The sequence below is a fragment of the Poeciliopsis prolifica genome, unplaced genomic scaffold, assembly GCF_027474105.1.
Source record: "Poeciliopsis prolifica strain line A6 unplaced genomic scaffold, Auburn_PproV2 SCAFFOLD032, whole genome shotgun sequence".
Classification (NCBI taxonomy): domain Eukaryota; kingdom Metazoa; phylum Chordata; class Actinopteri; order Cyprinodontiformes; family Poeciliidae; genus Poeciliopsis; species Poeciliopsis prolifica.
The window spans coordinates 868500-882844 of record NW_026562407.1 but is presented as its reverse complement, the minus strand read 5'-3'; the positions used below and the strand labels follow the sequence as shown (position 1 = coordinate 882844).

At 40.7% G+C, this 14345-nt stretch overlaps 1 protein-coding gene across 1 annotated transcript; it reads right to left on the bottom strand.

Annotated features, from left to right (window-relative positions):
* On the bottom strand, window positions 1–13356 carry wrap53 (WD repeat containing, antisense to TP53). Its single transcript, XM_055051209.1, has 11 exons — window positions 13150–13356; window positions 11998–12393; window positions 11750–11918; window positions 11166–11261; window positions 10784–10892; window positions 8227–8315; window positions 4920–5143; window positions 3601–3812; window positions 2616–2719; window positions 2409–2552; window positions 1–1561 (listed from the first exon to the last, which is right to left on the bottom strand). Exons 2-11 carry the CDS (start codon window positions 12245–12247, stop codon window positions 1288–1290), a joined length of 1671 nt encoding a protein of 556 aa, XP_054907184.1. The 5' UTR covers window positions 12248–12393; window positions 13150–13356; the 3' UTR covers window positions 1–1287.
* Between the last annotated feature and the right edge of the window lie 989 nt (window positions 13357–14345).

The window sequence follows — 14345 nt, the reverse complement described above, 5'->3', positions numbered from 1 at the left end:
TGAGTTGAGACGAGTTTAATTCACTCCAGCTTTGGATTGAAGCATCAGAGACATCTAGCCGGAGAATTGTTTGGCATCTTCAAGCCCCACATGGTTCTGAATGAGCCTTAGTAGAGAATATATTGGTACAGTATTATCACTGAGTGGAAATAATAATGCTTGGCAACAGGGACGAGTTTAAAGAAGTGTGGCGGCGTTAAAAACTGATTAATTTCTAAGTGTCTGATTATAAAAAAGGCATATGTTGGATAGATAGCACAGAAGCCCTGCAACAACATGAATCCTCGCACTGGCGACAGAAACGGAGAGAAATCCCTCCTTCAAACCAGTTTTGTGTTTCTCACACACACACACACACACACACATATATTCAAACAGTAGGAAAAATAACACTCGTTTAGCAGCTGCACCCACTTATTAAAGACTTTCACAGAGCGTAGCGAGAGTTAAGCTGGCCGCTCAAAGACGAGACATTCAGAGAATCGGCACAGCGTTACAAAAATATACATCTGTGGGCATGAGGCGCGACTCGGCTCTCGGTACGTCAGCTGCTTTACAAAGGACACGGTAAGAAAAACAGGAGACTCTCGGTTTATAAAAGCAAAGGTCGGGGAAACAAATGGCACTTGTTGCTGTGGCAGTGAGGCAATCTCCAAGGGCAGCGCTGGAGCCAAACACACACAAACAAACACTCCCACAGTTACAGCTCCGGTCAGGACACACACACACACACACACACACACACACACACACACACACACACACACGCACGCACGCACGCACGCACACACACACACACACACACACACCGAATCACAGACACAAGCCTTCACTGAAGATTCAAGCGACTCCAGCAGCAGATTTTCTGGATTAAAATGACAAGAAAAACAAAAACAGATTTTTATTAAAACTTTGATTTTATCTGAACTGGATTTTTGGTCCAACCTGATGAAACTTGAACTACGACGAATGCAGAGTCATCAAGTTTGATATGTTGGATTCTGGGTTCCACACAAATCTGGAAAGGTTAGGATTTTGTAAGTCTGGAAAAAAGTATGTAGAACTATCCATCCATTAATAAAAATGTATAGGAACTGTGGTTCTTCACTGATTTGGGGTTTGCGTGTGCAAACGCTGTTGAAATTAAAATACAGGACTCTGATTATTTAAACTGACGGCTAGAAAATTGTGCTCAACAGCAAAACCAAAACACTGAATAAAATGATATTGAAGTTGAAGAAAACCAAAGATATCAAAGGTGCAGCACCGTCTGTGTGCTCTAACTGGTCAAGCTAATGGGACACTTGAGGTCTCTGCAGCTGCAGCGTTCTGGTCTTGGCTCTCCTCAGCGGGTGGGCTCAGCGGTCCGGCCCACCACAGCGTCAGTGCGTTGTCTTGCCGGACCTCCTGCTGCAGCGTTCCTCCGCCTCCTCCTCCTCCGCCTCCTCCTCCGCCTCCCTCGGTGTCGGAGGCGGAGTCGCCCTCGCCCTCGCTGTCGGTGGGCCAGGGGAACTGGCGCTGCCCGCTGGAGGTGGCCAGAATCGGCATGAAGGGGTGAACGCTGCAGAGAGGAGGCGGGGCGTTACAGCACAACGGGTTCAACAAGAGCCACACCGGCCACAATATTAGGGACACTAATTAGACTGACCAGCAGGTTCAGCACTTTCAACGTTAAGTTTTCAAACTTTTTCAGATCCAAACTTGTATCGTTTTAGAGATAAAAGCAAAACAAGTAAAGTTTCAATTCATTATGATATTATATTATTTATTAGAATTAATAAATCTAACACTTACACTAAAAAATGTTTAATTTATCAGATATCTGACGACCTCCTCTTCGACGCGTATAGAGGTCATGACCTCTGTGCTAGAGTAATACTGTATTTCTCTTATGCATTGATGTTTATCCGCTTCCTTGTTTTGAGGCTGAATTTCTGCTTAGCAACAGAGATATTTCTGGAAAAGCTGTGATGCTTAAGCAACAACCTGCAGTGAAATTAGACGCTGATCTCACTGTTAGATCCTGTTATGTCTTTTGTTTTGGTGAAAGATAATTGGGAGCACCAAACAGTAAAACACAGCAGGACAATCAGACATTAGAGCAGCTAGAGAGTCACCAAAGGAACGTAAATCATCAGAGTTTGACAAATTCCTTCATTCCCTCTAATCATCATTGCTTTTGCTCTGCTGTTAATTTGTGGAAGCGCGTTTCAATCTTTCATGCTTTAAAACCAAAAAGCTTAAATTTGAGCTCCTAAATTATGTATTTTTAATGTGAAGCTCATCTTTCTCTCTGCAGTGGGTAACTAGGACAAACTAAATGAATAGCAGTTGGGAGAAAGTTGTGGGAGGAAGTGGGTTGTGGCATCAGCTCGGTTTGAATCAGAAGTTTAGTGAAAGGATTCTACCTGACGCCGTTGGTGCAGTCCCAGTGGGCCTGGAAGCGGATCTGTGGCTGCAGCAGCTCTTCGTTTCCATCGGGGGGCGCCGTCTGAGTGTCCCAGACGGACAAGGCTCCCTCGGTGTCTCCGCTCAGCAGGTGTCTGCCTGATCTGGACGCGGAGGAAGGATGAATCATCAGGGTTGCGAGTGAAAACATGTTCTGATCAACTTACTGGTCCAGGTCGAAGTAGATGCGCTGGTTAGTGGCAACGTTCCGCTTCAGGGAAAACACGACTTTCCCCGGGTCCCTCAGGTCCCAGCACAGGATCTCTGGGTCCTAGAATGACAGGCGCACCTTTACTGAAAGTTTTCAATTCAATTCAGCTCATTTATATAGCGCCGATTCACAATAAATGTCGTCTTAAAGGACTTTACAAAAAAATATTTCAATTCAATCTCAGTTATCAAACAGCTTAGTAGTTTAAAAATATTTCTACAAAAAGAAACCTTTCTTTAATTGACTGGAGGTCAAAGTTTGGTTTAGGCAACCTTTCTATTTCTCAAATTAGAGGACAATTTGTGTCAAATATGCTCAGAAATATGGACGTCTTTGTGTCCATCTGTCATGTAAAATTACAAGTTCATTGTGGTTGTATTGTGACAAAGCAGCTGGTTTTTATTTTCTGTTTACAGATTACTTTTCAAAAGATGCCTGACAACTCGCTGCTAAATTCAAGAATAACTAAAACCCCTCGGCCTCCACTGCATGCCACAAACTGCAAGATGTTTGCAGAAACTCGCCATAATTTCCCACTTAACTGTCTGACTCCATCTTGGTGTTTACCAATATGTCATAATACACACCAGTCAGATTTCTTTTCCCCCTTTGAACAAAATGTTTGTGGAGGGACTTTAATTGTGACCTCATTGTCAAAGAATGCAGTTGTTTTGGTTTTTGCGCAGATGAAGCTGCCAGAATCCCAGACACCTGGGACAAGTTATCATCTGTGGAGAAATAATTATCCACTTTCAGCCAAAAGACGACGAAAACTAGAACAAAAACAAAACCAAAACAAGAGACTCATTATGCAGCTTTAGGGTTTCATGACACTCTGTGAAGCAAAAGCGATGGCCTAACTGCTAATTGGGATCATCACACGCTACAAAAAAAAACAATACAACTGCCTCTTTTCAACGCGTCTGTGTGCGTGCGCCGACCTTGCGGCCTCCGGTGTACAGGTAGTTGCCGTCGGGGGAGAAGAGCAGATGGGTGAGGCCTCCGTGGTGGCGGGTGGGCAGCAGCGCCAGCAGGGTGCCGTCCTGACAGGAGTAGAGGCCGGCGCAGCGGGAGTACGAGCCGCAGGCGTAGACCGACTGACACGGGCTGAAGGCGAAGCACGAGATGATGCCGCTCTGGCCTCGTTTCTTCACTGAGAAACAGGGAGAGACGTTTAGCAGAGCGATTAACCTTTCAACGCATTATGGCAGGAGTTCTGCTCACATGGATTCAACTGGGACACGTCGGAGTCAGGCTGAAGAGAGACAGTGAAACCTGCAATTCTAAGGTTTTACAAATATAAAACTGTTGAACCACACAAACATATTTCTCACTGAAATTTGTAAACCTCTCCACTTATAAATAAGTTTTGTTTCCATAGAATTTTAAATTGTTTGTTCATGACCTGTCTTGCTTCTTTTTTATTTAACTGAAAGTATTTTCTCTGTTCATTTGAGATTCAATGGAGCTAATTTCAGAATCAGATAAAGATTTTAAGTCCTGATCATATCAAATCTTGGAACTGAAGGACGGTGCATTTTCTTAGGTTCTAGTGAACATATTTTGTCTTGATCTCCTTTCTGCTGAAACATAAATCAAAAAGTCACTTTATGTGAGAAACAACAAGAAACAAGTTGAGGGGAGGAATAAAGCAACCTTTGACTTGGAAAAAATAAAAACAACATTTAGTGACATTTTCAAAAGTGTCTGTTTTGGTCCAGTTGCTTCATTCCATTAAGTACAAAGAATGACACTGGCTGTTGTTAATGTCAGCACATTCTCTTTGAACAGACAGAGAATGCTTGAAGAGCGCGACTGAAACGAGGAATTCATCACACTAAACATCTCGCTCGCTTTAGTTGTCTGAAGAACATAATAAAAGCTGCTTGTTGGTTTGTTGAAGGAGACATCAGTCAGGGTGGAGCGACAGTGAGCTGTCAAACTTATTGAAAACAGCAGACAACCGACTTCAGATGGGATCCCAACACTTAGAGCTTCTGTGAAGATTTTATTTTCCAGGAATAATGGTGTGAATACCAGCATGTGATGTCAGTCGACTTTTCTTTAAAGACATTTCAATCTGTTCTGGTAAACAGCATAATCATCACAATGACTACAATAATAAGTAACTTATGGGAGTCGAAACGCTTAAACATAACTAATAGCTGAATTTGCAATGAATTCTCAGTGAAAGGAGACACAGAAATAACATTTTAAATAATATTCGGTTTGGTTTAAGGTGAAAAAGACGAAGACTGACCCACAGTCGGGCGCTCCTCGCAGTCTCGGCCCGGTCGCTCTGTGCAGAAGACTCGGACCATCTTCTCGAAGCCGCAGTACAGCTGCTCTCCGTCGGGCGAGAAGCAGAGCGAGTGCGCTGCCGTCAGCTCGTCCAGGTGGTTATAGGGCCGGAAGCTGGCCTGCACTTTGCCATAATACGCGTCCCAAATGTGCACCGGGTTGTCGCGGCTGCTGCTGGCCAGACTGGAACAAAACGGTGATATTCCAGGTCAGGGGGGAAAAAATCATGCAGAACAAAAATACGAACTGATTAAATTTGAGCCGTTTTACGAAAAAATGGGCAAAAGTACCTGTAATATACTCGGCTAAGCCAATCGCAATGACAAATACTTAAATAAATTTTCCCTGTAACTATTGCGATAAACGATTGTGAGTTCTCCAGTAATATATATATATATATATATATATATACATATATATCTATATATATAGATATATATAGATATATCTATATATAAATATATAGATATATCTATATATATATATTTATATATTCACTGCCACAGGAAGATATTTTAAATATCAAAATATTTTTAAATACCAAAATTAAAACAATAAATAATAAAACAACCATAAACTAATTATTTAAAAATAAAAACAAACTTCAAATAACATTGAATATAATGCCTCTGTAAACAACATTGCTTTTTAAAGAATTAATAATCATCGAAATGGAAATTATCAAGCTCATTTCAATTTACAATGTAATTAATTGGTTATTGCAGCAGGCTAATGCTTTCCACGCTTCCTATTTTTATTCCCCATTATGACACGCAGCGATTTTTTTCCACTTCCGTATATTTATCTACTTTGTTGTTGGTCTATCACATAGAATATCCTTAAACTTCACAAGACATTCTGGGTTTAGTTAGGAGTTAACAGCCAACAGATCAACTCAAAGTACCAATATAACTGGATTGTCCTAGAAACTCACATCCAGCATATAAACGGAAGTAGAGAAGTTAGAAAGAAGAATGATCAACACTGGAAATATCCTCTCCGCATTAATCTCAGGTATTCTTCTAATTTAGCAAAGCCCTCGAAACTCCAGAAATGTTTTTCTTTGGGATACAAAAACGAAGTCATAAATCACAACATTTGTGTCACTTCCAACACCGTTGGCTGTCTCTGCACTGAGATAAAAGGAAGAGAGTTTATTGGAAACAGATTATTTAAAACACCAAGGACTCCTAATAATAAATCTTAACTGCAGCTCCAGGCATTTTTCTGGAAAGATACCAACAAGCAAAGAGAAAAAAAGAATGCCTTCATTCTAGGGGAAAAAGTGCTTAATGTGTAAAAAATATTAAACCAAACAGGCTGTCTGCGTGCTTTGAAATCTTCTGTTTGCAAAACAGGATTTTCAGACTGATTCCTGTTGTCGTCTCCAACATCAGCTGCTACACACCTGCCTGAGCGTATCAATGCCTGAAAACAAACACTCAGCAAACGCACCGTGCCTCATTATAGAGACGAGTCGCACCGATTCAAATCAGGCCGGAGTCGGTGCGAGCCTGGCCTTTTAAAGTTTAATTATCGAGCCCTGAACAAATGCTGAAATGTCGTGGCGGCGGCTGCAATGGCGGCTCAGTCAGACAAAAGAAAATTAGCCCCATCCTCTGCTGCGTTGCTCCGTTACGGTCCCCGTGAGCTGGGAAATGCCCAATTATAATGCTAGACTGCTGCTAGCTTGGAGCGATGCCTGAAAGCGAGCGCCGTAACGACGACCCTTAGTCCCTCTACTCAGGAGGGGGGATCTGAAACACGCAGCGCTCGGTTCAAGGAGCGACTACATTTGTTTTTCCTTTAATAATATTTCATCTGAAGCGAAGGTGGAGGTGATCTGCTTCCTGCTCCGTCCTGCCATAAACACGCTAAGCTCTCTGGTGGTTCCCTGCCCGCATGAGACGTTTGTTCATCATCCTCCTGTTTACACGGCTTTCATCTCTGCATCTCCTCTCTATCGGTGAGGGCAGCCACCATGGAGCGGTGTATGAGCTCGGGTGTGATCAGAGGGAACTGCCACAGGGTGGAGGTTTGTTACTGGGAGGCGATGCGAGCTGAGGGACGGGGTGGAGGAGGAGACGAGGGGAACGCTGCCAGGTGCTTGACCCCGGCTCGTTAGCTCGGCCTCTGAAGGTCCCGCCGCCGTTTCTGAGGAGGAAGCCTGGGTGTTGCTGCTGGCACCGAACCCCACACGCGGTGATGTCACAATTACGAGAAGAGGAAGATGAAAACGGGATCCTCATCTCACCATAAGGTGTCGTGCGGGCTCTGGAGTGCTTTCTCACGGGCCGGACCGCGTTTAAAACACGTCACCGGCCTCAAAGGAGGCAGGAAGAGGGCCGACACTTTACTGATAATGAGCGACATCAGAACGCTTTCCCAGCTTTTATTTCCCCGACATCACAAGCGGCTCCCATAACGAGCGCAAACATCCTGAAGATCAAAGAGGATCTTTCAGAAAATGAACCGTCGTTTAGTTTAGCTACAGACCCCAGAAACACTCGGCGTTAATCCCAATTTGCAAGGCGCGAGCTTCTGTTTCTCCTTTCTCTTCCTTCGCTATTAAATGTTTCCAACAAAACTATTTTAATGTCAAAGATAACTGCAGTACATACAAAAAAACTGTTTCAAAAGCTTAGATAATCCCAATCAACTTGCCCTGATGGCAGCAGCTAATTGTAACCAGGGATGAGTCGTTTTTATCCAACATTTCATTAATGTTCCAATCCAGCCACGTTGGTGTGTTCAAGATCAAGTCACAGCGTCTCAATCAGATTTAAGTCCTACTTTGACTATATTACTAAAGGTTTTGGGCACCATCAAGATCTTATATATTATATTTGACAAATCTGAAACAACCCTTTAAGTTCTTTCAGATTAGCAGTGATTTTGTCAATGGAGCCAATTATTGATGCCATTTCAGCTCGGTCTCTCTTTTTCATTGGTGAAAAATGAACATTGACCTTAACTGAAGTAATTGAAGCTTTTTCAGTTCTTAATCTGGCATTTTAGTCATCCATATGGCAGTTTTACTGTGGTTAAGTTGGAGAAAAATTGCCGTTATGGATTTGGTCGACAGATGGATCTGGATGTGGAAGGTCTAGAGGCTGACAGGGAAAATATAGATAAGAAAAGAGAACCAAACACACAACAAGAAGGTGGTCAAATCAAAAGCATTAAATATATGTTCATATGTTTTATATCCAACTGCTGGGAGAGTCTAGTTCAAGTTAGGCAGGAAAATATCAGCTTCAACTCACAAACATGTGACTGGCTCCAACGAGCTCATCTTCGGGAACCAGCAGTAGTCGTAGATGGTGTCTCCTTCAGCCATCCTGAGCACTGGGCTCTGGGTCAGGAAGAACAGGACACAAATAATGACCAATCTGTGTCTAGCATACTGCACGCCACTCCATGCTGCACATCTGGGTTCAACGTTTATATACAGTACAGACCAAAGGTTTGGACGCAACCTTCTCATTCAATGGGTTTCCTTCATTTTCATGACTTTTTATAAGGCAAGAAAGCCCACTTATTAACCTGACAGGGCCCACCTGTGAAGTGAACTGTTTCAGGTGACGACCTCTAGAAGCTCATCAAGAGGATGCAGAGTGTGTGCAAAGCAGGAATCACTGCAAAAGGTTGCTACTTTGAAGAAACTGCAATATAAGGCGTATTTTCAGTTGTTTTACACTTTTTTGTTTGGTACATATTTCCACATGTGTCAATTCACAGTTTGATGCCTTCAGTGTGAATCTAAAATGTCAATAATCATGAAAATAAAGGAAACTCATTGAATGAAAAGGTGTGTCCAAACTTTTGGTCTGTACTGTACGTCTGTATCAGTAAATAAAACTTAAAAAAAAAAACATTACAAAATTGAAACTTTGGTATTTTAAGTTGAGGAAAAGTAGAAAAACTAAGATATGATTATCACAGCACATGCTCTTGTATAACAGAAGGCTGATTTGAAGTTAAATGTAGAGTCAGGAATGTTAAATTAATGACAGTCGGGCATAAGACGAACAGCAACATATCAGATTCTGGTCCTTCCCAGTAAAGTGTATCAAGGCATGAAATGAGATTTCCAAGGACTTCAGTAAAAGAGCTACAATAAATTTCTCTTCTGAGTTTAAAAGGCTGTTTAATGGCCTGCAAAGAGTGGTCTGTCTGTAAGCTGGAGGAACTGGGGAACACAAGAGGACAAAGCATCAGATGAACGTTTACCAGAACATGGAGTAACTGAAAATGGATGTGTAGTAAATAGTTTAGGTTTCTCTTTTTCTCTTCAACAAAGAAAGGTTAAAAACAGCTCTTCAAGAGGAAATGCTGAGTGAATAAATACAATCCTCCCTTTAAAATAATGATGAAGATGGTTTTATGTGGCGTTATTCTGATCAAGCCACATCTCGTAAATATTTAGAGAAAAAAAAATACTCCAACATCCACAAACAGACAAAAGTTGCTCAAAAAATCAATTCATGTTAAGCTGATTTTAAAGATTAACCTTTTCATGGCTCCACCAATACAGTTAAAGCTTAAAAACAGCAAAATTTGAGTTTTTATAATACTGGAAATGATGTGCAGAGCTTATGGGAAACGCTAAGAGCATTCCAGAGCTTTAAAGTGGGTTTTATGAAGTAATGAGCCTTGCAGCTTTTCCTCATATAATCACAAGCTGAGACGTTTTTTCTCATTTGTCGGGCTGGAAAATTTGATGCTTTTACATCACCTCCTTGCAAGACAATAAAATTGTTAAAAAGTAAAAAAATAAATAAATCTCAATCGTTCGTAAATTTGCAAGTACCACTGTATGGGATTAGAGGCAATAAAACAGGCTATAACTCGCAGTAAAATTCAAAGGCCGACGGCTGCCTTTGAGAAATAAAGAAATCAAGCTCAATTTTCTCCTCTCGTGAAAAAAGGCTGGGAGATCTTTGCGGAGGAAAATGGATTACATTTCAATTATTTTTGTTCAGTGATCCCGATCTGCCAGCCCATAATAGAAAAAGAGAGATTGGCTCTGCGCTCGATATTTTCGCAAATCTTAAAAAGACGCGTCGGCCATTTTCTTCTACCCGTTAAATCCTCAGAAATACATTTCGAGTGACTCAAAATGTGGGCGGATGGATTGGTGCGCCTGAGGCAGAGGGAGACGGTCGGCTGGACAGGTGGAGAGGACGTATGAACGGCTGAGCAGGCAGATATATTTAGACGATTAGTTTCGGTACAAAGTTGGGTGAATGAATGGCTTAGGTTTTGGTAGAGTCACCACAACAATGTGTTTTATGACATATTTATTATCTCTTAACCTCAAAAGGTGGCATAATCAAATATTTGCATTTAGTATAATAATTAGGAAACAATAAAGACAATAGACACCTGCAAGTATTATTGAAAATCTTATTTTAACTATTTTCTCCACTGTTTGTTCCACAAGAGCATCAATAAATATCAGTAAATATGGAAACATTATTAAATGTAGTTACTGTGTGCAGTTTTGGTGATATAAATCATATTTCTATTTCAAATGGGAATGTTTTTCAAGAAAATTTGTGTTTGTGGTGCTTTGACGCCATGGAGTACCTAATAGTACAAAGCTTTTTTATCATCACCATGAGCACCAACTCTTTCTCTAAAAGGCACTTCATTTTTGTTTTCAATTTCATGAAAAGTAAAAATAAATTCAAACATAAACTGATGCTACAAATAAATATTTAAATACACAAAATGTTGCTTCTTTAAAATCTGAATTGTCAATAATGGTTCCAACTATTATTTTCCAAACAGAAAAACATTCGCCGATTTCTAACTCACCATCTCAGGGATGGAGTCCCAGCTGTAGCTGTAAATCTCTGGAGGGAGGTTGTACACGCGCAGAACGTTGTCGGCACTGTTAGTCAGGATGCAGGAACCATCGGGAGCCCTAAATGGAGGAGACGGTTCACTTAATATCGACTCAACTTGCTTCATGTTGAGTTAGCTGTTAATAATATTGTCTCTGCCAAAACACAAAGATCATGATTGATAAGAGTGAAAATCCTCCTTTACCATTTGTTTTAGTGGAAGGAAGACATTTACTAAACTTAAAATAACTTATGAGTGATTAGGTCAAACAGAAATAAATATACAACAAATCACTCAGAAAACCACCTGTTCCAGTGTTTTTTTTTTCATGTTTATTGTAAATCAGGATTACCATTTGCAACCTTTCAGGTAATTCTCTGGAAAGCTGGAGTACTCCGTCCGGGAATCAGTCAGCATTGAGGGATTCTGGGTAAAATCCAGGTTGAGGCTGGGAGAAAAAGAGAAATGAGACACGACACCCATAACAGCCGAAGTTTGATGTTGGTAGAAAATAAAGGAAGTTTGTGGAAAAGAAAAAAAAAACTGTCATTTTGCAAATTAAATGATTTTCAAATGTTGTACTGTCTGAATTATTACAAAGCTTAAAAATCAACAAACATTCATGTGTTTGGCCTGATGGGGGCACTACAACTGTATACAAAACATGTGAAGGATTTTTCTTTTAATTTAAGATTAAACAAGAAAAAAAGAAATGTGTGCTTCAACAAACGCATCGAGTTCATGACACTGAATTAAAAATAACCAAAATTAGATTAAAATTTTTCCTGGAAGCAATCAAAATAGTTTGAAACTCCACCATGTGTAAAACAATACCTTCTAGCTTTGCATTTTCTGTCTGCTGTCTCTCTTGTGCGACATTTTAAATAAAAGTCAAGAGTACAAAATAAAAATTTGAGCAAAAATTCTTTAACTTACTGCTGTCCTGTTGTGGGGCTGTCTGCTGCTTCATCGCCATCACACTCCTCCTCTTGTCTCGTCTCCTCTCCTTCTGCAGCATCAGGTCCTCCGTCTCCGTTCTGGTGGCATTCTGCTACGTCTTCATCTCTCTGATCTTCTCCCTCAGGTTGCTGTAACTCGTACGTTGCTATAAAAAAAATACAATTAAAATCTGAGTACAATATTTCTGTCACATTACCAATTTTTAAACACACTCAGTGTTCTACTTTGTGCCGATGTGGAGGTGTCGCCCTGTGCAGATCCAGACTCCCTTGGTGGTCCATCTCCTGGCTCCTCCTCTCTCATCCTGGAGCGCTTGGCTGATGGTGGAAGCTCATCCTCTTGGGTCTCCTGCTCTACCTGCTCAGAATGACAGAGTAGCGTCGGGACCTGTTGAGGGGGCTCGCCATCTGCTTCAGAGTCCTGCCCACCAGCCGCCACGCCTCCGCTCTCTCCACCTCCAGCTGAATCAGACATGGCTTTATCGTTCCTCCTCACAGGATTTTGAGGCCCACAGTCCGGCGGGGGGCTGTCAGACGTGGGTGAGGTAAGTGCTACTGGGATAGTGCTTCCTCCTGCAGTGTGGACGGCTGAGTCTGTCGGGGTTTGAGGACATCACCCACCTAGAAAAAACAGAAAGTGGGTAAAGATAAAAGCCCGGTTTTCAAGGAATATTTTTGCTTGTGTCAAGACAAATCAAAGACATGATTGCTGCCTGTATATACATGCATGTCCATGTAATGTAACGCTGTGGGTCATTTATTCAATCTACAGTGGAGCCGCTGAACTGAAAGGATCCTATGAACTAGTCATTAAAGTAGAAAGTCACAGAGAGGAAAGCAAGTATTTTTACACAAAGATAGAAACATCCAAAAACAAATTAAAAATACTGCACAGCAAAGGCACAATTTCAACACACTGGCTAGGTTTAAGAAATAGCTGACAACGACAACTGAATATGACAAACCTTTAGCGTAACAACGTATACATTTGCATGCAAGCTGCAACTTGAATAAATGTTGCCATTATTAAAGAAAAAAGTATATATATATATATATATATATATATATTATATATATATAATATATATATATATATATATATATATAAAGAAACGCCTTGAAAATGCTCCTCCAAACACCTGTGGCGAGTCGTGACAGCTCAGATACTTCAAAACGGTCGGGCGTTATTTTAAATTAACTGCATAAATATATTCACAAATACATTTCCCTCCAGCCCTGCGGCTTCCCCCACACCACCACATTAATATTGACGACGGAGAAAGCAAATGTTTTGTGTCTGGGGCATAGAAACAGCCACCAAAGCTCTGTTTAGCTTCAGTTAGCATTAGCTTGTGCTAACAGTATGCAGCTACGCACCTGCTGTAGCTCTTCTGACCGTTGACGCTGAGCTTCGTGTCCTTTCCCCTCTTTGCGGCTTCAAAAGTTTTCACACAAGCGAGGAACACAAGAAAGCCCGCAGATACAAGTCGACGTCTTTTTTGCAGGGAACTTCTGCGCTGCTTACCAGTTCATCGAGAAGTTGTAAACACAAGTGGGTAGCCATGTGTTTGGAACTATCGCGAGAATTCGTTTACACGGATTTGAGATTTGCTCCCCTCCACTTCCGCGTCAGGTTTTCTCTTGAATACTTCAGAATTTTGTTTAGAATGGATCTCGGGAAAAGAAAAGGTATCAGTTATTTTGTGTATTTAGCTGTACTTCAGTTACTGAATTGAAACCTAATAGATTACATAGGCCTGAGAAAGACTGTTAATCTGACAGTAGCCCAGCATCCAATCATATCTTAGAAAAACTTGGTGGAAGGAAAAACATCATGGATTGACACTTTCAAAGGATGTGAAGTAAAGTCCATTCTAAACTAAAAGTAACTGTAATTGTGTCTTACCTGGACTGGGAAAAGAAAAAAAAAAGATTTTACTTTTCTTTGGTGGTCCAGTCTTTTTCCAAATAAATGTTTTGTTAGTATGCAGTAACCTGTCATCAAAATTCACATAAATGAATGTCGAAATGTAGCACTGTTACAAATGTATACATTTTGTATTAAATTACTGACCAAAATGAACTGCAACTATATTGTATTTTCTGATGCGTTTGTAAAAGAAAAAACACAGTAGGAACAGCTAAATGCCATTTATTTTGTATTTATTTTGTTCTTCAAACAGGAGCCAAACTATTTACACATTTTTTTCACTTGTTCTTTTTCTGAAACGGTTTCATTAAATGTACAGTTTGCTGTCATTTTAACAACATTCAAAAGACTCAAACCAAAGGGGAGCTGAGCTGACTGGGATACAATTACTGTGAAATCACAATCAGATTTAAATTCGCTGCAACAGAATCACATGATCAATTTAATAAGTGTGCAACCTATCATCCTTTTTCCTTTACTTTTTTGGACAACATTTCTGAAGTTTATGTAATATTAAAAGCCTTTTCAGTGCACTAAAACTACCAAATGTCATCTTAAAAATATGCTAAAGTTGCTTAAAGTAGATTCTGAATAATTATTTTTGTGCAAATGCATATCTTGTTAAATTCAAACATTTGGTCGC